The following is a 27,987-nucleotide window of genomic DNA, read 5'->3' as shown; positions in this document are numbered from 1 at the left end:
CTGGCCTGTGAACCAGAGGGTCACTGGTTTGATTCCCAGCCCGGGCACATGCCTGGGTTGTGGGCCAGACCCCCAGTTGGGGGCATTCTAGAGGCAACCAACTGATGTTTCTCGATCCCTTCCTTCCCCTCTCTCCAGAAATAAATTTTAAAATATTTTAAAAATAAATATGCAATTTTTTATAAGTAAATTCCATTTTTGGTCCACTTAGAAATCAGGATCCTGAGACAACACACACTAGAAGGAAATGCTTTACCTATTTTTCTTTAATTCCTTGTTCCATTATTGGCAGGAATTGACTGTAATAGATGCAGAAGGGGAGAAGATGACTCGCTCCATTGCTCCTTGTACCCTGTACCCAATTTTGACCTAGTCCATTCCCTGATGCGATACTTAGGGTAACCACACCGGCCCCTCCCAATCTCAGCTTCCCTGGACTGGAGGGGCTCAGATGACTCAGCCCACACCTTTATTATCCTGGGAACTAGCTAGTTATGAGATGGGCCTTCTGTTTTCAAAATCTTTCCTGCCAACCAAACAGGTGCTTCTGGTCCTTTTCAAGCTAACTGAAAATACTACCTTAGGTCTGGGTGTCTGTGTGGGAGACTGGCTCTGGGGTGTTTTTGATTTGAGGGAAGAGCCTCACATTTCATAGAAAATTTAACTCAGGATTTCAGGGCATCTGCATGAGTTGTCTGTCGGGATGAAGCTTAACAATGACTGAGATGTTTAAAATGTGATAAATTGGAGATTTAAATGTTCTATTTCCATGCCATATTTCACTTTTCTTTCCACTACAGCAGTGGTTCTTAAAGTGTAGTCTGGGGATTCCTGGGGGTCCCTGTGACACTTTCAGGGGAGGAGCTCATGAAATCAAAACTATTTCATAATAACACTAACATGACATCTGCCTTTATCATTCTCATTTTCTCACCAGCATATAGTGGATGCTGTAAGTCTTATAGGTTTTGCAGCATTTCATATTCTTTTCTGATGAGATTGGTAGTGCTTATAATGAATGTGTTTTTTAAATATTGTGTGTCAGTACTTGGGAGATCTGCATAGCGCATGGTGCTACAAACCACTCATGAGTTAGAGATCTGTGGTGAAAAATACCACAAAAGATTTTAATGTAACAGAGCACCAGGTTACTGATACAGTTTCAGATTCCACATTGTAACTAATCATTAAAACCACCACTGCCCAGTTCAGGAACAGCATCAAAGAAGAATATTCACAATTATCTTAAAAGATTATTAAAATATTCCTCCTTTCCTAACTACATCTGTAAAAAACCAGATTTTCTTCAACTACTTCAACCAAAAAAACAAAACACAACAGAGTGAATACAGAAGCATGTATGATGGTCTAGCTATTTTCCTTTACACCACAGATTAAAGAGATTTGCAAAAATGTAAGTGGTACTACTTTTTCCCATAAATTTTTTTTTTGTTCTGGAAAACAGTTACTTTTTAAAAAATGTGTCTAACTTGTATTAAACATATAATTAATTTATCATTATTATTTTAAAATAAATCAGTAAATATTTTAAAATTTCTTAATTATAACTGCTAACATGGTTCTCAATAATTTTTAAAAACACAAAGGGGTCCTAACACCAAAAAAGAGAGAACTGCTGCAATACAATAATTAAAATACTTTGCACGAGTGGACTCAACTAATATTTATAAATGGTCCTAAGCCCTAAAAACAGAGCAGTAATTTTATAGGGAAATTGGTAGGAGACAGGTTGGGCAGATGTCTCAAGAGTCTGTCAGAAGATCTGGCTGTAAAGGACACTGACACACACTTGAACTGTGCTGGGGAAAAACTGAAGCTACACTCATTGGTAAGCCACCAGGACATCTGACCATGCATGTGCAGAGCTGAGTGAGGAGGGGATGGCTACAGACTGGAGTGATTAAGGGCACAAGTTCGGTATTCAGAAGGACCTGGGTCAAATCTGGACTCTAGTATTTACTAGCTATATAACCTTAGACAAGTTAGTGAATCTCCCCAGGCCTCAGTTTCCTCAGTCATTCTTCCAGATAAAACCAAAGAAATGCAGGAGAGTCCTGGGACAAAGACTATTATTACTGGTGGGACTTCTAAGCAAGTCCTGGCAGTCAGCCACGGCCTCTAGAAATCTGCTGATGCAATTTTTTTCAGGTGGGAAAGTAAGAGGAAGTGAACATTTTCATGCAAAGCAGGACATCTCAGAAACCCAGATTTATGTTTTCAGCTACAGAGCAATCAGTGCAACTCTGTGATAAAGTGTATACATTAATCAGAGACCATTCATTAGCGAAGTGTGAAGAGCACTAACATATTCATTAACTAGGTCAGTGATGGTTCGCAAGACAAGGGCTGGATTACAGCAAAACCGCAATCATACTTATCCCCAAAAGAGGCTGAATTAGGAAAAAGGTGAGGCACAGGAGGGTGAGACAGATGGCTCCAGGCCATGAAGAAGTCCCAGAGGGGTTAAGTCAGTTTTATAAAAGTCCTTCATTTATCTGTCCAACAAGTATCTGAGTGCTAGCCATGGGCAAAGAAGCAGGCCTCGACTTTAGGACTTTGAGAAGAGGATATGAACATAAGAAAAAATAATACTACAGACAGTAAAGAGGTATGTATAAAATACAATGAAAAGATGAAACAATTTCCAACTGGGTGTGGACAGAGGGGGGTCAGGGAAGGTTTCTTGAGAGAAGAATGTGAAGAATAAGTGTAATGTAGACTTTCAGAGATGGGAAAACAGGGCATCTTAGGGTGTTTGTGGAGGAAAACAGAGGGTGGAAAACACACCATAAATGAGAAGCATCCTGTAGTGCACTTGGCTTAAGAACAGGGTGTCTGGTGGGACAGCAACTGGGGACTGAGAAGGCAGGCTGTGTCCTAGGGAAGTGCTATATAAATTCCATGCCAAAGGGTTGGGACTTCATTAGTAAATAGAGTAAATTTGATTAGGGAAATTCTCCCTCCCATTCTTCTTAGTAACTATTCTAAACTATCGACATTTTCTTTAAAATCCCTACTCAACCTGTCATTCCTTTCAATAAGATTTTAAATTTCCTACATTATTGAAAACTAAAGACTGTCAGGGACCATCTTCCTCAACTTCCTACTTGCCCACCCCTCCCTATTTTCTTAATGTTTTGGGGGACAAGGTGCCCCTTTACTGTTAGAGACTACATCTTCCAAGACTGTGCTCTATTTTCTATTCTACCCCATTTTCTACCTCCATCTCACCTTCTCCTGGGTTTCCCTCCCCACACAAAATTATAAAAATGCTTATTTTCACCCATATTCTTTCAATAATATTGAGTGATAAGTCTACACTCATTGTTTCTGCTTCCCACTCAATATGGCATCTATTCTTACCCTGTACTGACTGAAACATGTTTTTAAAATGTTCAATGATTTAGACTGTCAAAATCAACAAACATTTCCAACTCTGATCTCACGAAGCATCGCTGTTAAATTTCCATCCATTGGTCACTCCCCTGCCTTCTCCAACCTTTGTGCTCTCTTGGCTCTCTTAGCACCTCTAATGACCACTCATTTTCCTTCATGAGCTCCATCTCTGCTGCCCATGAACACCAGCAGTTGTGTACTTGGCCCACTGTTCTTTCGCATGACACAATACCTTTGAGTAATCTCAGCAAGTTTCATAATTTCAATCACCACCTCTAGCTCAGGACCTCTTCTGTGAGGTATCAATTCACTGTATCTGTGTCTAAAAGACCTCTCTACCTGGTTATTCAACGAATAACTCAACTTGGTATATTCAAACTGGAATATACTTTTGTTCAAATGCCCTTTCTTCAGTCTAACTACTCCATCACCAACACACACATACAATATTTGACTAATTGCTATTTGTCCTTTATTTAGCATCCCCCCCAAAATCTTTGCTGAACCTACAAGTTGGGATAGATCTGTGCCCTTCAAAACAACCCAGCATATCTCAATTATGAAATAATGCTGTCGATGTTATTCTATAAGTAATTTTTTTTGGCGTTTGCTTTTTTTTTTTAAAGTATTATTATTTTTTTATTTTTTAATTTTATTTATTTATTCATTGTCAGAGAGAGGGGAAGGGAGGGAGAAAAAGGGAGAGAAATATCAATGTGTGGTTGCCTCTTGTGCGCCACTAACTGGGGACCTGGCCTGCAACCCAGGCATGTGCCCTGACCAGGAATGGAACCGGTGACCCTTTGATAAACAGGCCGGGGCTCAATCCACTGAGTCACACCGCCCAGAAGTAATTTTTTAATGTATCTGGCTGTTCTACTACACTGTAAGCTCCCTAGGACAGGGGTGGTGTTTTAATCATCTTATAATCTTTAGGACCTAGCACAATCCTTGACATGTAGTAGGCACTACATAACTGCTTGCTGATGAATAATGATAGGAAGCAATCTGCTGAGAGTTTATAAAACAGAGGAGAGGGAGAAGGACCAGAGGAAACAAACCTAAAGTGAGTAACTGCAGAAGAACAAAATAATATTAAAGTATGAACTAAGGAAGGATTAATAAGAACAGAAAGAAGGGGATGAACACGACAGATTTTGTTATGGTCAGATGAATAGGACTAGCAAAAGACTGAACCGGGAGGCGAGAGGTACAAAAAAGAGACACACGAATCATCCCTGGGAAACAAGAGAAGACAATGGATACAATGCCAATAACTGTGATCTAATCTATACCTTATAAACTTTAAAGTGTTTCTATAAAATGGAGAAAAATGGCCTAAGAATTGGATTTTGGTGGTGTTTGTTGAAATCCAAAAATATCTTTTATGTGATGATATTCATAGCAATAGGATTCCCAACAATTATCCATAAGTCTTCCTCTCTTTTTTCTCAGTTCCCCCATTTATCAAAATTGGGTAATTTTGTCGCTGGTTCAATTCCCAGTCAGGGCACATAACTAGGTTGCACGTCAAGTTCCCAGTCAGGGGTGCAAGTGAGAGGAAACCACACAGTGATCTTTCTCTCCCTCTCTTTCTCCTTTCCCCTCTCTCTAAAAACAAACAAACAAATAAATTATTTTTTTAAAAAAAGTTGGGTAATTTTATCAGCATTATACTATATATCTAGAATAATTAATTACTATAACTTGCCACACTCAAATAAGGTGACCTAAAGAGTTTTAATCTCTCTTTTAAAAATCTACAGTTATATGTAATTCTTTAACAGAGGTGTTTGTGCTAAATTCTGATGTTCAGATGCTAAGAGGAGAAAAGTTCTTCCTGATGTTTTAGAACATAGGCTTGATGGTGAGACACAGATTTTACTGCCGAAATAAGTCTGTCAAAGGTCATCACATGGTCCTAGGGCTGGCTTTAGAGCAGAGGATGGTCCTCAAATGCCGGTAACATTTAGTTCCTCCTAGAGAAGAACAATATGGAGCATGGAAAGGCAGGCCTGAGGATACAGGGATGGGTCTGGAAAATGTAAAGCCAAAGGGGAATAAGAAAATCAAATAAGATTAGGAAAACCAGAATTCTTATGCTATTTGACCCAGTGCAAAGAGTTACCTGATTCATGATGGAAAATTTCCTCCCTATCCTGTTGTCTGGCAGCCGAAAACCCTTCCTCCTCATACCATCTTCTGACTCTGACTTAAACACCTTCTCAGGATCCCCTTTCTCCTCTCCTTCAGACAGCTCCTTTTGCTTCCTCTTCTTTCTCCTGTTACGTCTTTCCTTAGCACTCTTGGAACTGAGTTTAGAAATTTCAGATGAGCTCCGAGGGGAGCCTCCCCCTTCTTCACCTTCTTCCTCTATGGCATCTTCGGAGACAGTTCCTGCTGAAGTAGCCATCGCAGCAGCCTAGGAGAGGAGCCATACAACAACCGACAGGTCAGAGGTAGTTACCTGGAGTCACCCAAAGCTAAGCAATTAGAGCCCATCATTTCCTTTCCCTTAGGTAGGGAAAGGAGGGAACAAAGGAGGAAGGAGAACCAGCCAGTCAGGAAGCCTGGCCATCTCTGTTTTCTAGTTGAATCTGTATTGTGGCACACAGCGCTAAGTAATCAGAGCAGAACCTAGTGCTGAGAACCTTGGGGATTTATTCTCTTGAGTATCTCAGATAAGAACTTGGCTGTCTTCTTGGCACCAAACTACCTTTTCTGGACAACTCTGAAAATGAATGCCAAGAAACTACTCGTATATTATACATATGGACCTGACAGTGTAAAATTACATGGATATTTGGGTAAGGATTAGAAAGTAAAGTGTTGGGGTGGTGGATTATAAATTTTTCAAGTCTTACTTTAGTATTTTACCGATATCTTATTTTTAATTACAACTGATACTTTTTTAAGACCACAGAAAATCTCTGAAGGAGATTTTCCTCAACAAAAAGGCTACGCTTACATGAAGCACTGTAAAACCTGCTTTGGCCACTTTTTTTTCTCCCCAGCCATCATGGCAGTTAAACACTGAACAGTTGAGAAATTCAACAAAATATCACATTAACAAACAATTTGGCCATTACGACAAATGGCATCATTGAACCAACCATGTGCATTGTTAATTAGGTATTTTAATCATATCAATAACTTCTATTTGACAATGTGCCTAGAAGAGAGCAACTGGAGTGGGAATTAGATGCGCCCTTAGTCACAGTGATCTATTGCAAAGAATCACCTACCTGTGCCTCTTCCTGTTGCTTCTTAAGTTGCTCCAACATTGCTTTGAATTCAGCCTCTTTTTGCTCTGCCTCCTCCAATGTTGCCTGATTCTGCTCTTCATAAGCCATGGCCACCACAGCCAAGATCAAGTTCACCAGATAGAAAGAACCCACAAAGATAACTAAGACGAAGAAGATCATGTATGTTTTCCCAGCTGCTCGTAAGGTCTGTAGAGATAAAGAGCATTTTCTGAGTCACTTGCAACAAATATACCAGGCTGAAAATGACTCATGGGCCCATGTTCCTCAGTGGGGGTACTACTGCATTTGGAATGGGACAGTCCTTATTGTGTGGCCCTTTCTTCATATTGCAAAGCACTTAGCATGCCCAATAGCTTGGGGCCTCCCATGTCCTCAACTCACAGGAACGGTCAGTAGTATTTCTTCTTCACTGTGGCAAAATAAGTCCTCTTCCATTTCTAAATACTCCTAATATATTCCTTTCATAGAAAAATGCTTGATATTTTTAAAAGGAAAAAATTCTCTGAGCTAAGAATTATCCTTGACTTTGTCGGTTAGTTCTAAAACAAGTATAAGAAAAGAATACAAGACTAGCTCTTTTATCTACTGGTCCTTAAAGAGTATTAACAGACAAGTTCCATCTCTGGGATAAGGTCCAAGTGACAGGAAATCTCCATCGTGAATGATGTCTTTCCTTATCCTTTTGTAATAGCATGTGTTTTTAAAGAATGATATGGCAAAAGAAAAAGGCAGAAAGATCCTAGAACTATTCCTTTCACTAGCAGTGAGCAAACAGACACCAAAGAACAACTGGGTTTTAGGTTATGTGTATGTGACCTACTATTACTTAGTTTTCATCTTTATTCTTTTCAATGACAAATATTAATGAAATTTAACATCAGTCATAAATATTTCATGAGAAAGATTCCAACCTGAAGAAACTCTAGGTTGTCCAACAGAAAGTAAGACCTCCTTAGGGAATGTGAATTAGAAGCTTCCCTTAAAGATGTTTCTTCATGCCTAAGGGACATGTTTCTCATTTTCAAACTAAATGGCATCATCACAACAAGCAAAGTTAAATAACTTGCCCAGAGTCACCAATGTAGTCCAATAGAATGGTACTGACCATTATTTAAAAACCTGTCACAACCTGCTTGAACAAGTCCAAATATGTTACAAATCTCAAAAATGTTGATAAATTTAGACTCCAAGGTCCTTGTAGATAGAAATCTTTACTTCCAGCCAAGATAAAGGTGTAGGTAGACATGTTTCACCTCCTTCCACAACCATAAGAAGGATTACATCTACATCAAAACAAAAAACAACCAGAACTACCAGAAAAATCGAACCTTATGGAAGGCCAACAAACAAAGATATAAAGAAGTAATTTTCATCCAGATGGGTGGGAGGGGAGAAGCCGGGGTAGAGAGGTTGCAGTGCTGTGAAGATGGCAAGACAGTGCCTGCAGCCAGCCAGTGAAAAGAGCAGTCACATATTTACAGCCAGGAGGAAGACCTGGGGAGCAACCCCAGTCCCAGGCCAGACCGCACAACTCATGGTTCCAGCCCCGGGAAAATAAAGCCCTGGAAGAAACTGCCCATCTCTCGGGAGAGTCTGTGTATAGGCCCATTCCCCATCCTAGAACATCCCCAAACCCACCCACTCTGGGAACCATCACCAGGGCAATAGTTAGGGGGGCACCAGTTACATACAGGAAGCAGGTAAAGTGACTGGAAAAGGGGCAAGTGCCAAGCAAGTAGCATTGTTCTCTCTCTGACCCCTTCCCCACACACAACGCCACAAGGCTGTGAAACTGGTCGTCCAACACTGAGGAATATCTAAGGCTCTGCCCCTTACAATGTAACAGGTGCAACAGCTCTACTTAATACACAGAGGCAAACACAGAAGGCTGTCCAGTTGAGGAGACAGAGAAGTATGGCCCAAAAAAGGGAGCAGATCAAGGCTCCAGAGGGAGAACTAAGCGAGGACAAGACAGCCAACCTAACAGATAAAGAGTTCAAAACACTGGTAATAATGATGCTCACAGAAATAACTGAGTATGGCAAACGTATAAGGGAAGAAGTGAAGGCTACACTAAGTGAAATAAAGAAAAATCCACATAAAACCAATGGTGAAGGGAAGGAAGCTGGGGTTCAAACCAATAATTTTGAAAATAAGAAATAAACAGTCACCCAGTACAGAATGAAAAAACAAGAATTGGAAAAAAATAAGGAGAGGTTTAGGAACCTCTGGGACAACTTTAAATGCACCAACATCCAAATCATAGGAGTGCCAGAAGGAGAAGAGGAAGAGCGAGAAATTAATATCTTATTTGAAAAAGTAATGAAGAAAAATTTCCCTAATTTGGCTGAGGAAATAGACATACAAGTCCAGAAAGCACAGAGTTCCAAACAGCTAGACCCAAAGAGGACCAAACCAAGACACATCATAATTAAAATGCTAGAAGTTCGAGAATCTTAAAAGCAGCAAGAGAAGAGAGTTACCTACAAAGGAGTTCCCATAACACTATCAGCTGATTTCTCAAAAGAAACTTTGCAGGCAAGAACGGACTGGAAAGAAGTATTCAACGTAATGAAAAGCAAGGACCTACAACCTAGATTACTCTATCCAGCAAAGCTGTCATTTAGAATAAAAGGGCAGAGAAAGTGCTTCCCAAAGAAGGTAAAGATAAAGGAGTTCATTATCACCAAGACCTTATTATATGAAATGTTAAAGGGATACATTTAAGAAAAAAAAGAAAATCAAAACTATGAACAGTAAAGTGACAATAAACTTATAACTATCAACAAATTAATCTAAAAAAAAAAACAAAAAGAAACTAAGCAAATAACTAGAACAGGAATAGAACCATAGATATGGAGATCATATGGAGGGTTATCAGTGGGGAAGGGGAAAGGCGAGAATGGGGGAAGAGGTGCAGGGATCAAGAAGCGTAACTGGTAGGTACAAAGTAGACAGGTGGATGTTAAGAACAGTAAAGTAAATGGAGAAGCCAAAGAACTTATATGCATGACCCATGGACATGAACTAAGAGAGGAGGGGATTGTTGGAGGGAAGGAGGGTACTGGGCAGAGGGGGGCAAAGGGGAAAAAAATGGGAAAACTGTAACAGCGTAATCAATAAAATATACTTAAAAAATGTACTCACAAAAATAATCTCATCTTAATACGTTATGTTTAGCATAGTGCCTTGCACAGTATGTTTAATTAATATTTCTTTTAAAAAACGCCATAAGCCCAAAAACCCAAAAGCAGAAATACTGCAGATGGTTTGGTGAAACAGTTAAAAGTACATAGGTTCCCCGGTTTCCAGGCCAGGCAAGAGGCTGTGAGCCCCTACAGCTATACATGACTGGGCATTAAAGAAACAGGGACAAAAACTGAAAGAATTCACTTAATGTTGTAGACCAGAGAAATACTATCCTAAGATGACTATATAATGTCTTCACTAAAAGTCTCTTACACAGAATGTGCCCAAACACACATATCCTTATGCCAATTATATCATCGAAGAAAAAGAGGTAGCACTTGAAAAAAAGATATTACTTACCAATTGATACAAGTTTTCCCAATAGTCCTGGGTCATAAGGCGAAATAATGCCAAAAAGGCCCAACTGAAAGTGTCAAAACTTGTGTAACCATAGTTGGGGTTCCTTCCCGCTTTCATACACCTGTATCCCTCTGGGCATTGCCTGAGGAAAGAAAGAGAAGTTTAGGGCTTTTCAACACAATCCTATTCCATCAGCTGTAAGTCATCTCTATGACCTTGGAGATAATAAATTACCATTTATAGAGCCAGGCCAACAATCGGGAAGTAAGAAGGAGGAGGAGGAGGAGGAGAAAAAGAGAAAAGAAACAAAGTAGCCAGGTCAATTTTTAAAGAAAATACATTAGCCCCACTATGTTAGATCCAATTAGAGTCTACTACATTGCACAAAGAAAAGTGAAAATACTGTCATCTTTATCTGAAATATTATTTTAAGGGAGGAGAATAAAATTAGGTGAGCTACTTACCCAGCATCAGAGCTGTTCCCACAGAGTAGAGGTTCTAGCATGCCAGGAACTGTGTAAAAATTTGCTAGAAAAGTTTAAAGAGGCAGGAAATGAAAAAGGCAGATTTAAGCGAATGAGAGAATAAGGTCACACGGTTCTTAACTAGTCCCAGCAGAAGCAGTTATTAATTTCAGCTCATATAAATCTTTCTGACAGCCATGAATCCTGATAAAACATCTTTCCCATCATTTTCCTACATATATTTAAAAATTAAAAGTGCTACCATAAAGCCCTCAATGCCGTAAAGCCCTCAGAGGCATTTCCCACTGGTATTTCAAATCTACATGCCGTGTTCTAGTACTTGAATCAAAGTGGTCTAAGACAGTTTTCTGATTCTTTACCCCTTTATACAACTTTATCCTTCTAGCTTATAACCTCTTTAAAACAGATAAACTAGAAATCCTCACTGATCACTAGTTACCATGCCCTATATTAAATTGAAAGGCATACCTCCCTTAACTATACGTGTCCCTGAAATCCCTTTTGCAACACTTTCTTATGGCCACTTAACTGCCTTTATTTCCTCAAGAGTGACTAATAATGATAGTAACTTTTTCTAATTACTTTATAGAAGTACTACTACAACAGCTGTTCCTTACTGCAAGACCCAAGTGTTTTGGTTCCTGAAATGAAATTATTAAAACTCCTTAACTGTAGCAGAATCAAATGGTGCCTTGGATTATTACCTCACTCCCTAGACCAGATCAATCACTGAGGTCTTGTACATGATATTAAGAAAGCTTATGAGGTAAATTCTGGACCAAATGTTTAAATACCTCAGGTAACCCAGCTAGGCAAAAAGGATTTCTATCAAGCTACTAAGCCTGATTTTAAAGCAAAAGTTTAAGGGTACATATGACAAAGCAATCAAGTTTCATTTTTGGTTTTAAAGCGAGAGAAGCGGGTGGGAGAGAAAGGGCTGGTGTTTGAGAGCTCCTGAACACAATCCTACCTCGAGGGAAGGGAACAACTTCACAAGGCTACTTCCAGTAGCACTGGCACTCCTTTCTGGTCCCAACTACTTTTTAAAGCCCAGTGATGGCTTCTGACCATGTAAACTAGACAGGTTTTTCTTCCTCCTCTTGCATAGAAGGGGCCACCTACTTTTATTGTTGATATATTCTTCCCAATCAAAGCCTTTGGTGCCATTTTCAAGATAGCTGTCATTGAAGTTTATGGGCCACACAACACACTTGTTTCGCAGGTTTCCCATGAAGAGCTGCAGTCCAATCAGGGCAAAAACACTCAGACAGAACACTGTCAGGATCATCACATCCGACAGCTTCTTCACAGACTGAATTAGGGCACCCACAATGGTCTTCAGGCCTGAGGAAATAGAATCCCCAGAATCAGAGTCACCCCACAGCTCTCCCCACCTCCCCCAGCCCCTCTTTGAGCTCCTGCCTTCTACTCCTCCCCATAGCACCACCCTTGAAACAAGGCCACTTTATCTTTTATACCATGAGAATGGCCATGGGTCAGCAACATTATCTATTTTCCCAGAAGTATCCGTTTTTAAGCCACTAGTTTTTAAAAAGAAGAAAAAGGTTGCTTTTCCAACCTGTGGCTCTTTTCTTCCTGGAAGTACTTTCCTGTCTCTGACAGCATCCCAGCTCCTCAATGAGTCAAGCTTTGACCTGCCTCAGGGCCTTCACGTGTGCTAGTCCCTCTGCCTGGAAGCTCTCTTCGGGTCCCTTGTCCTCCCTGTCTTACTCTTATTTATCCTCTGGTCTCAGCTTAAATTTCAATTCCCCCGGAAAGCCTTCCCTGACTTCATAACTCTTCTCCCTCCCCCATTATTGTTAGGATTTTAACGGCACCTTTTATTTTCCTCTGTAGCATTTATTGTCGTTATAATTAACTATGTCTGTCTTGGTCAGGGCTGTATCTATACTTCCTGGCCCACAGCAGGTACTCAGTAAATATTAGCTGAATAAAGAAATGAAAAAACCAGGAATTGAGGAGGCTTCTAGGTTGGAAAGAGAACTACTGGAAGTTTAAAAACCAATAATAAGTAAGAAGATACAATAATATTTTCCCAAGAGCTCTGGAAATGACAATGTGTTGAAAAGATTAATTACTATCAACTGAGTACTTATGGTTTTTCTTTCCATTTAAAAATACACCTTTTCTGTATCATATCTATGTCTTATTCTCTACAACTGGCCTTTAGCTGTCCTAGATTATAAACAAAATAAAAATATATAATCTACTTGAATTTGAGGTTTAGATGCAAGCTACTGGTTCAAATTTGAACCTGCAGGTAGATTTCTTAACTGTAAAGGGAAAGGTCAGTGATAGGAAACACAGAAAGATATGGTTGTGGGTTCATGATGTTTGGGTCAAAACAGAGTCTACAGGGCTCTCCTGGGCATTCCCAGACATCAGACTCTCTACAGGACATGGCCAACGAAGCACCAAGCACTCCTGGGTGCCAATGCACAAGGATGGGCAGGAGGCAGACACATGGGCCTCAAGAGGGATCTCATCTCTGATCTACTTCCGAAGGCAAGAATATTAGATGGAAATACAAGGGAAATCCCTATCCTGGCTTTGAAGTGTGAGGCTGGATAGATCATTATTAATCTTAACCAAGTTATACCACTTACTTATATGACCTGAGACATACAATTAACCTCTTGGAATATTGGATTATTAAAGTGGGGATAATTATAGAACTGATTTGAGGATTAAGCATGATTCATATAAACACTTAACACAGTACTTGGTATATAGTAAATGACTCAAATGTTAACAATTTTTATCTGAAGCTCAGTTTACTCATCTATAAAAAAGCATTTACAATACCAACCTTATTGGGTTCTTGTGAGGTTTAAATTAAGGTAATAAATGCAAAATATCAATTACATTACCTGGTACTTAACACTTGTTAGCTATCACTATTATACATATGTTGCCCTCCTCAAGGAGATATGACTGGGACAATGACAACAATAAACTAATGGGTGATACGAACATGACTCTGCTTTTGCAAGCAACCACTAGAATTTTCAAAGTTGAGTCGAATAGAATTACCTATCTGAGTCCCACAGCAGTGATGGGCCCGGCACAAAGCAGGCACTTCATATATTTTTATCGAAAGAGTAAATGAATGAGAAATTTTCTTTTCTCTCAGACATATATCCTGAAAGGGATCTAAGAGAAGTTAAGCCAAGAGTTAAGACTGTAGAGATGCATAGTGTGCCAGGCCCTATGCTTTCTTATAGAGTGGACCTTCCATGTTGCCACCAAAGAGCTTGCCTGGGCTCCAGGATAAAAGGTATTTCTAACCCGATTCCTTTCTTGTCACAGGGATGTGCAAAAAGAAGAGCAGATAGGGGACCCAGGAAGCAGGAATTCTGGTCCTGGCTCAGCCACTATTTATGACCCACCATGTTTCAGAAGAAACTTACAGTCACCTTTCAGTCTCATTTCCTCATACATAGAATGTGGATAAACACAGGCATACATAGCGGTGGGGAGTGGAGAAAAAGCTGAAGAATCTTTTCTAGAAGTCTTTTAAAATAGGACAGAGATATTTGTTTGAGTTAAGTAGTTGAAATTTCAATCTTCTATTTCTAAGGCCCTGGGAAATTGTGTCATAATCACAGAGCAAAATAGAAGGCAGCCATAAAGATGTAAAAATTGTTCCAGTGTTATAAAACTTATTTCCACAAGCAGGTCTATACTGAGTCAATAATTCAATTCTAGGCTCCTAAAATTATACGGTTCTGTGTTCAGAGTCAAAGATTGATTTAAAAAAAAATGAACAGGTCTCTGAAGAATGGTTGTAATGTTTCTTTCCTGGACTTCTCTTCGAAGTATTTCTATAGCCATTTCTCCTGAATGGTTCAGACAATCGTCCATCTTAACACTAGATGATCATTCAAGGTCTTTTCTACTTTATTTTAAATAAATTGAAAAATAAGCTGTAAGCTGCCACTTGTATAGATAACAAATGTATAATAATACAAAATAGTCAAACCAATGCATTTGTGATATAAATAGATAAACTGGAGGGAAAAAAGAACCATACACTTCTAGCATGAGTCTAATCTGATTTTCACAGCCAGGGAACTCTCTAGACAGTTCCATCCAAGCCCATGTAATAGGAAATTCTTGGCTCAAACTAGCCCCTGTTATATAAAGGTGGGCTCCCAGCAACCTTGTTCATAGGAAGTGAACTTCTGTCAGTAGGTTATAGATGACAGGGTAGACATCTGACTTAAATGCGGATCCTTTCCTCCAGGACAAGGAAACAGGACAAGAGACAGGCCAGTAGTCTTTGCACGTGGTAGGAATGATACTATATAAATTTGGGAGCTAAATGGCAGCCACATTCTGTCATTATATCAGGAAGCATCTGAGAGGTAAAGGCAGTTGGTATGCTAAGAGACAGAATAAGGAAATAGACACATGGAGAGAAGAAAGAGGAAGACAAAGTACCTCCTGGTATCTAGGGCTTTCTGGCTCTATTTTCTGGTTTCACTGGCTTCCAAAAGCCCAAAACATTTCAGCCCTTAGATTCCTTGAAGTTCTCCTGTATCCTGCAACCACAGATGTTCAACTAATATACCAACCAGACACAGAACCCATCACTTTCCTGGGGATGGACCTGAACACTCACAATCAGTTGGTTTAACAGCTCTTGTCCAGAAAGGTTAAAAAAAAAAAATTAAAATGCTTTACTGGGAAATCTAAGGCTTAGATCAACTCCTTGGAGAGAGTTCTTTCAGCTTTCAAGAAGTTCAAAGTAGAAACTTAGGGCTGGAAATTATATTCGGCTACTAATACTTCAGAGGGGCTCAGAGAAACAAATCTTAATTAAGCACGAATAAGCACTAAATAACATTAACTATGGCCACCTATAAAGTTTACTCTCCAAGATTCTCATTCAGATTGTTAGGAGAAAATTAGAAGAAGGTACAGGAAGAATAAAGGTGATGTGGTTTAATGTTTTCATGTCAAGGTTAACACTCGATTATCCAGCAGTATTAAATATAAATGGTCATTGGATAATATATTGCCCTCGGCCAGGACTTCTCTTCCTACCATTGGGGTTGATAATTGTAAAGAACCATGTTTGCAGACATCAATGCCAATTTATGGAGTTGACACCATCAATGCATTTCTCAAACTCAAGTCTTGCCAGCAGTGGCTGCCATGTATCAATAAATGCAGCCAAGCACAAGGGCTCCCTGCTACCACCAACACAGGTCAGTCAATAAAGGCATGAAGTTGCCAGTAGAATTCCTGGCCTGATCATGTTCAAGAAAGGAGAATGGCACTGTTCTTTCTGTGAAGACGAGCTGTCTTGCTTCTTCCATTGGCTCACAACATCACATACCAGACAGAACAAGCAAGAGACTGATTGAAAACGGATTATCCAAAACAGAGCAGAATGCTCCTTCAAACGACTCCTACACAACAGAGTGTGCGACAGAAGTCGCATGGGGGCAAATTGGACAGCAAGAGCTCTTGGGAAAGACTAACATTAGCACTGGGATATTGGAGCAGAGCAGTTAACACATATACTATAGATCAAGGAAAGACAGTTGGACCCAATTACAGAAAGGTCAACTACCTGAGAGGAAGTCAGATACTTAATGAATTTTAAGAAGCAGGTGAAGCCACCACAATCCCTGAACAAATTAATAAAGCCTGATTATGTGCTCAGTTCAGGAAAATCAGCCATGCATACTGGGATCAAAATCTTCCACCATGGTGACGCCAGATTATAAAGTAAATTTATGTTTTCTTGTTTGTGGCTCAGGATGAGAAATCTAACTGGTCTGAAGTAACATGAGCTAAAACTTCCACAAAATTAACAATGGAACAGGCCTCAATAGCAATGACAAGCAGTGCTTACCCCAGAGGAAAGAAAAGTTGCCCAATTCCCAAAATCTGCTTTGGTCCATGCAAATGCTAGGAGTAAAGTCATGCAGGTCAACTTTCCTGCTGCAGATTAAATCCTCACAAGGATAGTTCTTTTTTTAAAAAAAGATTTTACTTATTTGTTTTTAGAGAGAGGGGAGGGGAGGGAGAAAGAAAGAGAGAGAAACATCAATGTGGGAGAAAAACATTGATGGGTTGTCTCTCACATGCCCCCAAATGGGGACCTAGTCCACAACCCAGGCATGCACCCTGACCGGGATTCAAACTGTTGACCTTCAGTGTGTGGGACAATGCCCAACCCACTGAGCCATACTAGTCAGGGCCACATGGATAGTTCTCAAAGGTTCTTCAAGGCAAGAGTAATTTGGGAGCGATTTGGAGGCCACAGATTTATTTACTCAAGATTAGATTCAAGTCACAAAGTCTGACAAAACTAAACCAGCTCTCAAACGTAGGTCAAGTGGGACCCTGTGAATCTTCAGTGTTTTTCAACTTAGGACTACTATGTTAAACTTTAGTTAAATTTTAGTTATGTTTTCTGAGAAAGCAATGTGGATAAAAGAGAAATATAAAACCAACTAGATTAATAACTAGAATTATTTTAAAAGAAACAATGAATGTGAATATAGTCTTGAAACACTTGCTATCTCCCTTCACTAGAAATTGCCATATTCATAATGCATACATTTAAAGAAAATGCTTTCTTAAATGCAAATACTAGGGTGGGAAGGAAAAGGTCTGTCATTCTCCCTCCTTCTTATCTGATCCTACAGGTAAAGAGGGAAAATAACAGAAATGAAAGCAGAGAAATAAAAAATCCAAGAAAAAGATAATCAAGAAATGATTTTAAATCAATGCTGACAAATAGAGAAGACATGGTGCTTTTGGGGAACCACTTAAATGATGGAAATGAAAAGAAACCGGTAAGCAGGCCCCTCCTACCTGGTTTTGTTCACACAATTAAGTGACACTCTCTAAGAAAAACCTGAGACACCTGCTCTGAGATTTCCGCCCTACCATTGGGCCTGTCAGTCCTGTGGCATGCAGAAAATGAAATTTCTAACAAAATCACTTGGCAGTTCATTTTTGTTCCCAGGTTCTAGATGAATACAAAGGGAAAACTAAGTTTTAAGACATGAATTTCTACACAAAATACTTCAATGTCAAGATGAATCTGGCAAATTCCAGACCAAAGAAAATTTAGAAGGGGTCTCCTTCTGAAGTTTTAGCACAGAGTTTGTGTGCATTGTTCTCCAAGTCAAGTCCTCTGAAGCCAAACGGAAACCATGAAGGATATATATCCGGGTCTGGAGTTAGCAAATAAAAAAGGATCAGAAGGTGGGTTTGGTCTTTTCCAAGCTAAAAGGCAGCCCTAAATCAAAGCTTCTCTTATATAAAAGGCTGGCGCTCACTGATGCACTGTACTCTCCAACCTTCAGGGGGTCCTAGCAGCCCTGACACACTCAAGAGTATCTACAAAAGATGCTAAGAGGGAGGACAGCGTCAGCCCAGGTGAGCTGGGTGAGTGCTTCTAGGAAAGAGAAAACTCTCATGAAGTTGAGACCTGGGAGAGCTGTGTGGGATCTTACAGACCCTACATCAGTTCTGTTGTTGATCTCATGTCTGTTTGTAGCAGCTCTGACAAAAAGCTGTATTCAAACTTGTAACAGGAGAAGGTAGAGAGCAACAATTTCACTGAAGTGATCCATGACAAAACTTGGTATGCAAAACAATAGTTTTTATGAAGAGGGAACTATAGCCCAGCTCTGCAACAGAGGAGTTGAAATGACTTAGATTTCCAATCAAGAGATGGCCCAGGTCTACTGGCTCATGCACTGGTGCTCCCACCTCTGAAGGAGACCTGGGGAACAGGCAGGTAGATTGAACAGGACCACAGCCCTCTATGGAAGAAAGCACAATAGGCAAGTTCAGAATTTTATACGTGATGACACAAGTCTCCCATGATATCATTAACCAAATAAGGAAGTACTCTGGATTTCTCTTACTAACTCTAAGAAGAATGGGGGGAGGGGGGAATTTAGACTTAAAAGTCACACTTTAATTCAAGTATCAGTCATACCAATCACTGACAGTGAACTGGTATTGGCTTTATTATCCCTGAAAAGTTACTTTCCATCCCAGTTAACCTTCCAAAGCCAACTCATCTGGGGTGCTTCTAGAAATAGGAATCAAAAAATCTACATATTTCAAACTGTGAAGCTGATGTCTAAATCTTGATACAAATCCTTTCTTTGGGTTTAGGTTTCTTCTTTATAATAATAACTGCTACTACTACAATCATTTATGGAGCACTGCTATGGGAGAGGAACTGTATTAATTTATATATACAGTACTGGAGTATTAAGGATGAATAAAGTGACATCAGTCAAGAGCTCTCTTGCAGTAATGCTATCATCAGAAGTTACCCATATAGCACAGAGACAAGCTAAAAGCTGGACCAGAGATAGCAGCTGCTGCCCTACTTAGTGAACAGAACACAGCTTTCCAGTTTAATTCTGGAAGAGAAGTTTTGAGATCACAAGAACATAAAGAGACAGATGCCTTGTGGAGTATGCCGGGGGAAGTGAGCAGAAAACATGGGATCATGTTTAAAAAGAGGCCAGAGGAGGAAAGAGACCAAAGGAAAAATAAAAGTGAAGACCTGGTGCTCCAGATGCCTTAAAAAATAAGACAAGGTCTGCCTGAGGGTTGAATGAACTGGGTAAGGCTGCCTGGGGAATGAGCAGGGTGTCCTGTCAGTTGGATTTAAAATGGCTAGGAACTAAACCTTAATAAGTCAGGGTTGTAGTTTTTTGCCAAGGACATACTCCAACTGACACCAAAACTCTGGTTGATAAGGAGCAAGCTGCCATTGCTAAAAATAAAGGAATTAACTTTTAGTAGGGCTCATTACTGGCCAAATTCACGGCTCAAATCGATAAATGGAGAAACTGTGGTTTCCCTTCCTTGGGGTTCTCCCGAAGTCCCATTGTAAGCCTGACCTCTCTGGGAGTCAACCTTTGTGTTTCCTTCTGATACCTCATATTTAGATAATGTTAAAAAGGGGAAAAGAGAAATGTTTTTGAGTCAGCCACAAGGGAAAGAACCATGTGATACCAGGGATAGGATGCCTCTGTTCTTCATGTCCACATTTCTACAAAAGTGCAGTGGAAAGTCTGGTCTGTTCCCTGAAAACTCCTGAACACAACCAATGTCCAATCAACAACACAGTCTTGACTTCTGCCATGTTAGTGCCAGTGTATCCTAGGCTCACAAGACTAATGAAAATATCTCTCTTAGTAGATACGAAGATAGTTCAGTATTACTAGGTAGTAAGGATTTAAACTAAATTAAGGGATCTTAACCTGGGGTCCATAGGTGGGCTTCAGGGGGTTCTGTGAGCTTTGATCCGATTGTCAAAAGGATCCCAAACCTTCAAAAGGTTAAGAACTACCTGGGCTAGGTCAACTAGGACCAAAAAGAAAAAGAAAAAGATTTTAAAGAGATTGTCAACTACCTTTCAACCACCCACTGATTCCTTTTTTTCCTTCTCAAATTTCTGTACTTTTTGTTTGCCCATACCTTCAGATAAATTTTATCTTACCTTTGATTTTTTTTTTTTTTTAAACAGCACCTGCATAAGCTTTCGTTGGGACTGATGTTTGAGAATGGTCTCTGAATATTTATATAGTAGATGTCTACTAGTTCTTATTAGTGAAACAGACAGCAATTGAAGGTGATAAACAGTAATTATTATGGTTTTTTTTACTAACTCAAAGGTTCTTAAATTTGTCTATAATACTGGACTAGTTAACTGGGTAGGTCTCTTATGTGATTAAATAATACCATTAACACAGTAACAATAAAAGTACAATTCTTCAAGTAACATTCCATCAGCAAACCATGCAACAGGAAGCCTAGAAATCACAAGCAATGGAATGATGGCAAATGTTAAAATTACTGTAATTCCATAAGGCCAGAAAGCAAATGATTTATTATGTTCAAAGAGACAGCTTAGCTCTGTGACAATGTTTTCAGATACTACAAGATCCAAGTGATTCTTAAGCACGTGCTTTTTCAAAAGCATGGATGGAATGGGGGCTGCATGCCTGGCAAGCACTGTTGGAGAAAGTGCCTGAGGACCAAAGGGCCATTCCAGAGAATGTCTCCCAGTAAAAACATGCGTAATGCAAAGCCACATCATCTGTGCTGACACGGCTTTAGAATGTGGTGGACAAAATGAATGGAGGAGAAAGAGAAGATGAAGCAAAGTCAGTCTTGCGTTTAAATTTTCTCACCTGGAATTACAGAGATAGTTTTCAAAGCTCGGAGAACCCTGAATGTTCTCAGCGCTGAGACATTGCCCAGGTCCACAAACTCTGTCACATATCTGTAGTAAGGGAGGTCACACACAGACACAAATGACAAACACAGACACAAACACAAACACCAAAGGAAAAAAACAAAACCACACCAAAACAAAAAGGTACAATACGTCACGTTGAGGCCCTAGCCCAACACCTAACACCAAACCCCGGCCATCTTACCTGGGATTACCGAAATAGTTTTCAAAGCCCTCAGTACCCTGAAAGTGCGTAGGGCTGAAACATTGCCTAGGTTTACAAACTCTGTTATATACCTGCAGAATCAAACCAAAGTTAACTTGTAATGGCGCCACTGGGCGAGGGTTTGAGAAGGGGGTGGGGGGGGGGAGAAAGGGTCTTATAAACAAGCTATGATTTCATTTATTTTCCTTGAAAAAGAAAAGTTTCAAAATATGAACATTTTAGAAACACATTTTTAAAAATTGGGCAAGAAGAATTTAAAAGTACGTATATTTGAAAGACTTTGATACAGCCAGGAGATTCCTGGGGCTTACTCTGAATCAGCATTGTGATGTGAAGATCTGAATCAGAATGACCACTCTCAGGCCAGGAGGCATCAAGGGCTTATGTCCCCAAGTTTTATGAACAATTTCTTAGGAAAGGGAGACAAATTTCTGTAGCAGGAGCCCCACAAAAAGAAATATACATTAAAATAATTCCTTAGCTGACAATGGGAAAAATGTCTAAATGCCTGTACATGACTTATCCAAAAGCTGTATGCGTATCTGTGCAGTCATGCCTACAAATGAAGTTTTAGCCTGTGACATACAAAACTGGGGCTCAGGAAAATTCAAATCATCAAATGAGAGCAAATATTATGCTAAATATCCATTTTATCACCAGCTCTGTGCCAAGCTAGGACACTTAAATTTCAAATGAACACCAATACCTTCATTTTCATAATGCTAGAAAGCTAGAAATTACCTTAATATAACAGAAAGTCAAAGTTCCAGTTTCAGATATTCAATGCAGATGATTCATTCACATTTTACAGTTGAAATACATCATTCTATCTGATGCTCAGACCCATACATGCACTCAATTTCTTACACATCTGTGTGCACACACCCAAACCCACATGCAATCTATAAAACATCCTTATCCCCTACCAAACCACCAAGTGCCTTCCCAACCTGGAAACAAAAATATTAAAGTCTGCCATAACTCTTCTATCAGTAGCTAGGTTTCCCAGAGGTACACTTTCATTGTTATAACAACAAAATTATCAAGAGCAACTAGCATACCAACGTGGAGTTACCCTGTTCTCTAGCAATAGTTTGATGTTCCCGGTCAGTAGTAATTCTTTAGGAAACAAACAGTTTGGAAACCCTGGCTCGTGATTTGCTTCTAAAATATGCTCTGAAGTCTGCACCACCTGGCCAGCCTCATGAAATTACAAGGAAATCAATTTTCAGTTTAAGGTATACACCTATGAAATTTCAAGTCTTCACTGAGGCCCCCTAGTGGTAAATGTGCAAACCTTGGTCAATGTTATGAGCAGGAAGAAAATACGAGTGAGTGTCTTTGGGAAATCACTTCCTACTTTCTCTCCCAGCTGTAAAGCCTCTGCTTACCTCCTCCCACATAAACCTGCAGTTACTGCCTGAACAAAAGGCCCTCACAAGCAAGAATCACAGTCATCAACCCACATGGCCTTACATGGTTATCCAGTAATTCCTCATACAACTGTGCTCACAAACTCACACCTTCCCTGTCATACAAACACCCAGGAGTACAACCACCCATAATTGCACCCAGAACACCAAAAAAGTAAGCAGAGAACTTACGCCATCATGATGACACTGAAATCTAACCAGTTCCATGGATCCCGCAGAAAGGTAAAGCCATCTATGCAGAAACCTCTTGCAATGATTTTCACTAGTGATTCAAATGTATAAATCCCTGTGAACGTGTACCTGTCAAAGAAATGGACAAAGAAATGTCAAAGGTATTTTCTGGACAGAAACTTTACATGAACCTCTTAAAATAACACCTGTCTGAAGTGTGACGTCAACCAACAGAAACAAAACAGAAAGGGCACAGCCAATGCAGCAAAATGGAAGTAAGGAAGAGAAAGCGATGCTTACTGAAATGCACAAACCAAGAACTCTGGAATATTGTTTTGGGTCCTGACAGGTAATACAGAGAAATGCCTCTGTACTGCCATCTATTACATGATCATTTCAAACCATGGTAGGCAGCCCCAGAGCTATTTTTAACTTTAGATAAGTCAAAATGAAGAGAGAAGTAATGGTGGAGAAGAAGGCAGTATTGTCAGGAAATGAGGGTAGAAGATAGTGATGTGGCAACAAGTCAAAAGCACCGGCTAGCACAGGAAAAGATAGAGGTGAAGGGCAGGAACTTCCAGAGCCTACTTTCTTTTTTTAGAGTTGACTGCTGGTAGTTCCTAAATTCCATATGCATGTATCTTCATCCTACTCCATGAAATAAAGAGTAGGCAATAACTAATTTTTTCCCTGATGGATAGATTGTTACAAAGCAAGATTCACTAACTAAAATTGAACTAAACAAACAGGCAAATAAGAAACGAGCTACTTACTCCACATTCTTCGACCACTCAGGAGGGTTACTAAAAGTCATGAATACACAGTTGGTCAAAATAGTGCACATAATGATCATGCTAAATACTGTAGAGAAGAGTCAAGGAAGAATATACAAAATCTGACTTTTTCCCCCAGAAAACAAACACATTTCACATTAGGTATCATGGGACCTAAATCAATAACCTGAGAGCAGGCAAAGCACAGAAGAGGAGGAAAAGACGGGCTGAGCACAAGCACCGCAGCCACCACAGATTCCCACCACGTGAATCCACAGCCGGCCACAGAGCTGTGGGTGAGCACAGCAGAACGTCCACTGGCTTTCAGAAAGGCTGTTCTTATTCCACTCCTTTTGGATAAAAACTTTCCCCCTCTTACCACTTATACCTTATGTTGGAATAAGCCCCTAAATAAATTAAATTTAATCTGTATTACTCAGTACACATGTTAATTATCTTATAACTATTTGAAAATCTACATGTAATTAATGGTTCATTTTTGCCCCTAGTCCTCCAAAGGGCTGAATTGTTCTTGGGAATAATGTATACTGAATTTATCCAGTTTGGAAAACCTGTCACAGCATGTTGGGTAGAGATTTCAAGGACGCCCCTGCCATCATATTCCTAAGAATTAGGTAATAGGGAAAATTCTCCCAAAAATGTTTATGGAGAGTAAATCACTTCGTTGCCATTTCAGTTTCATCCATGACCTTTCTTGACCCTTTCTATTCTTGTCTATTGAGAAAAGTTTAAATTGCTTTAGGTCCATATGAGTTACTCAAATGCAAACTGTCACCTTAACACAGAAGCCGTATCTCATTTATTGTTAATTCTCTCTCTTGCTAGTGGCATTCACCATCTTCATTCTACTAGTGGAGTTTTAAAAAGAAAAAATACTTCATATAGCTGGATTTTTCCTCAGGGAATAATAACATGTTCTTGTTAGAAGAGAAAACTCACTCCATCTCCTGACCCAATAAAAAGGGAAGACGTCCACTGTAAATTATTTATTTCCTCATAAACCTTCAGATTCAGAACTATGTTGCTTATAAACCACAGATTTCAGAACCAGTTTGCTAAATTCTTAGTGTTAATAAAATGTGGTGAAAGCATGGCAAACCAATTTACCAAGTTGCAACTGCTCATTTCCTCATCCTATTTGGAGTATACAATGCACGTTGAAGCATGGGACTAAGTACTATCAAATTAAATACTAACCATGAGAGTTTAAAGTCACCATGCAAATTTGCTACACCCATTGCATAATTTTTCATCTGTAATATGCTCTCCTATGTTAAAAAGATGTAAAACTCAGGCCACATGAATAAATGGGCATTTTCTGTTTCAGGGGAATAAAAGTACCAGAAAAGATTCATAGCAATCACGCAGTCTAAATCAAAGCCTCTGTACAAGGGAGGCCATTTAACCTGAGAAATCATCTCAGATACTTTCTAAGCTCACTGTTCAAAAAATCAAAAATATTCAAGGCAGCTCTCTAAAGCATTCATTCAGCCACATGTAATTCAAGAAGTAGCTTTCAAAATATTCTGATATTGGACTTTAATACATTAAATACCTGAATAATCTGCCTCAGGATGAAATTACTAAAGTCTGAGCACTTTAAAAAGTAAGATTTTAGTAAAAGGTTACCACTTAATTTGTCCCTTGAAATGATACCAAAAAAATCCCAGACTCCCATGATACCGTCCTGAGAAAAAAGAAGTTGCTGATGCTCACAACTCAGGGTTTGGCAGACGTTTACCCTAACCCTCTGACTGTGGGAGAGTCAACTACACTGTTGGAAAAATACTTAACATACAACTCAGTTGTCACAATTTAGAAATATACACCAGTGATCATGCAATTACTACACTCACTCCATATTTGCAGAAAAGGATATGAATGTATCAAAATTTTAATAGCTATTCTTCTTATCAGGTTAAAAGGACTTAAAATGTACAAGGCAGGCGTGGCACTAAATCGGAAGAGAGTTTTCCCTCTGTTTAATACTACAAAGGTCTGCAGAGAAAGAAAAAAAAATTATTAAAGCATCGACATTAATCAGTACACAGAACAACATTTTTCTAAGAAAGAAATAACTCAAATGTACTTACAATTTTTATTTCCCAGTTTGGTTTCTAAGGCAAGAACCTTAAGGCCTTACTTCTCTTTCCCTATCCTCCTCCCCCAAGCCGTGTCCTAAATTATATTACAAATTGATAGCACTATTTTACCAGTTTTACAGAATAAGCTTATTTCTCTCAGAGGCAAGGCCATAGAACTATACCTAAGCTATCTATGGCAGTTCTGGACAAGATACTAAAGTTCATTAATTTAGGATTCATTTACTCAACAAATGTTTACTGAGTGCCTACTATGTGGCAGGCAATGTTTTAGGTGCTTGAGAAATATCAGTGATCAAGGCTAACCTGGTTGGGAAGCTTATACAGTATCCAAAGGGGAAGATAGACAATAAATAAAAACAAAGCACAAAAATAAAGTACATCAAATGTGGTATGTGCAATGCAAAAAGATGGGGTAAAGGGAGGGCGAGAATGCTGGGACAAGGAGAAGGGTGAATAGGGAGGTGACAGTTTTAAAGAAGCTGGTCAGGGTAAGCCTGCTGAGAAGAGAGATGGAGCAATGACTTAAATGAAGTGAGAAGAGTTCTGCATTCCACCAGTATTTACCTACCAAGTCTGCTCCATCTGGCTTTTTAAGAGCCTCCACTGTCAGCCTTGCCAAAACCATTCAACCATATTTCCCAGTACAAATCTTCCTGTCCTGCCAACTTGTTCATGTTCCAGTAATTCATGACTTTGGCCTTTGCACACATGCTCATCCTACCCAGAATGCCTTTTCTTGTCTCATGAATTCAATTAGACTAAAATGTTCATGAGCATTGATTCTGTACCAAGTATTGTGCTAGGCTCCGGGGATACAAAATGGAACAAAACTGTATTTTTAGGAAAGACATATGTGTGAACTACAACTATGATACAGGGTAAATAACAAAAATATGCATGATGTATGAGAAGCAGCAGAAGAGATTATTCCCCCCCTTGGATGGGGAATAAAAGGGAGAAGAGTGAGCTGAGAGATGTTCACAAAGGAAAGTAACTAATTTTGGAAGGGGTTTAAAAGGATTAGTAGAGAAGAGATATTAATTGGTCAGATAAAGAGGGAAGGAATGGTCAGGAAAGGGAATAGCATAAAATGTACAAAGGCACAGCAGCATACACCTGTGGGCTGTTTTCAGGGAACTGACAAGTAATTCCGTGTTGACGGAGGATAAAACAGAGAAGGGGAGCAGCAGACTGTGAAGCTGAAGAGAGATGCAGGAACCTACTAGACTGTGGGTTCGTTCCTAAGGAGACTGGCCAGTACACAGCCCTAGCACTTCACTGTGTGTGTGAAAGAGCAAGTGGTCAAAAGCTAACCATTTAAAATATATATTTTTTAAATTTAAAGCAATACATACATATATTTTTAAAAAAGGATCATAAGACTAAAAGTTCCATCTCTTACCGAAAGATAACCTTTGTTACTTGTATATCTTTTCAGAATTTTTCTTTGTAAATATAAGCACACAGATATAGCCTTAAAAAGATTAAGATTTCCTCTCTCTTTCAAATGGAATTGTACTATAAATACCATTCTACAACTTATATTAAAAAGTGAATCTCCACATAGAAAAGCACAGGACCAGATGGTTTCACTGATGAATTCTATCAAATGTTTAAAGAAGAAAATAACAAAAATTCTTCATAAACTCTTCCAAAAAATAGAAGGGCACACTTCTCAACTCATTCTATAAGGTATTATTACCTTGATACAAAACCAACAGAAATCACAGAAAACGAAAACTATAAACCAATATCCCTTATGAATATAGACACAAAAAGCCTCAACAAAATACCAGCCTACTGAATCCAGCAGCATATAAAAAGGATTAGACACCATGATCAAGTGGGATTTACCCCAGAAATATAAAGATGGTTTAAAATGTGAAAGTCATTGTAGTACCATAATATTAATAAAATAAAGGACGATAATCACATGATCATCATCTCAATAGATGCAGAAAAAGCACTTGACAAAATCCAACACTCTCATCATAAAGTGTTTCTACTCACTAAAATGGAAATGGAAGGGAACTTCCTTAACCTAATAAAAGGCATCTATGAACAATCCACAGCTAGCATCATACTTAATAGTAAGAGACTGACAGCTTTCTCCCTAAGATCAGGAACAAGACAAGGATATCCACATTCCCCATTTCTATTCAATATTATAAAATGGATGTTTTAGATAAGGCAATTAAGCAAGTAAAACTATTTCTAGTTTCAGATGAAATGATCTTATAAACAGAAAACCCTAAGGAATATATATGTACACACAAATCTATTAGA

At 39.2% G+C, this 27,987-nt stretch overlaps 1 protein-coding gene across 1 annotated transcript in view; it reads right to left on the bottom strand.

Moving 5' to 3' along the window:
* SCN8A (sodium voltage-gated channel alpha subunit 8) overlaps positions 1–27,987 on the bottom strand; it is a 123,626-nt gene that overhangs the window by 69,761 nt on the left and 25,878 nt on the right. Inside the window, exons 2-10 of the mRNA XM_090273193.1 lie at positions 25,476–25,594; positions 23,576–23,665; positions 22,803–22,931; positions 20,929–21,020; positions 11,840–12,061; positions 10,697–10,760; positions 10,233–10,374; positions 6,663–6,869; positions 5,546–5,839 (exon numbers count right to left, since the gene is read on the bottom strand). Coding sequence (XP_090129319.1) covers positions 5,546–5,839; positions 6,663–6,869; positions 10,233–10,374; positions 10,697–10,760; positions 11,840–12,061; positions 20,929–21,020; positions 22,803–22,931; positions 23,576–23,665; positions 25,476–25,594 — 1,359 coding nt within the window. The remainder of the gene's footprint in view (positions 1–5,545; positions 5,840–6,662; positions 6,870–10,232; positions 10,375–10,696; positions 10,761–11,839; positions 12,062–20,928; positions 21,021–22,802; positions 22,932–23,575; positions 23,666–25,475; positions 25,595–27,987) is intronic.

The sequence above is a fragment of the Furipterus horrens genome, unplaced genomic scaffold (assembly GCF_987537825.1).
Source record: "Furipterus horrens unplaced genomic scaffold, mFurHor1.1.pri manual_scaffold_4, whole genome shotgun sequence".
NCBI classification, from domain to species: domain Eukaryota; kingdom Metazoa; phylum Chordata; class Mammalia; order Chiroptera; family Furipteridae; genus Furipterus; species Furipterus horrens.
The sequence above is the reverse complement of the archived record's forward strand: the minus strand, read 5'-3'. Positions and strand labels throughout refer to the sequence as shown.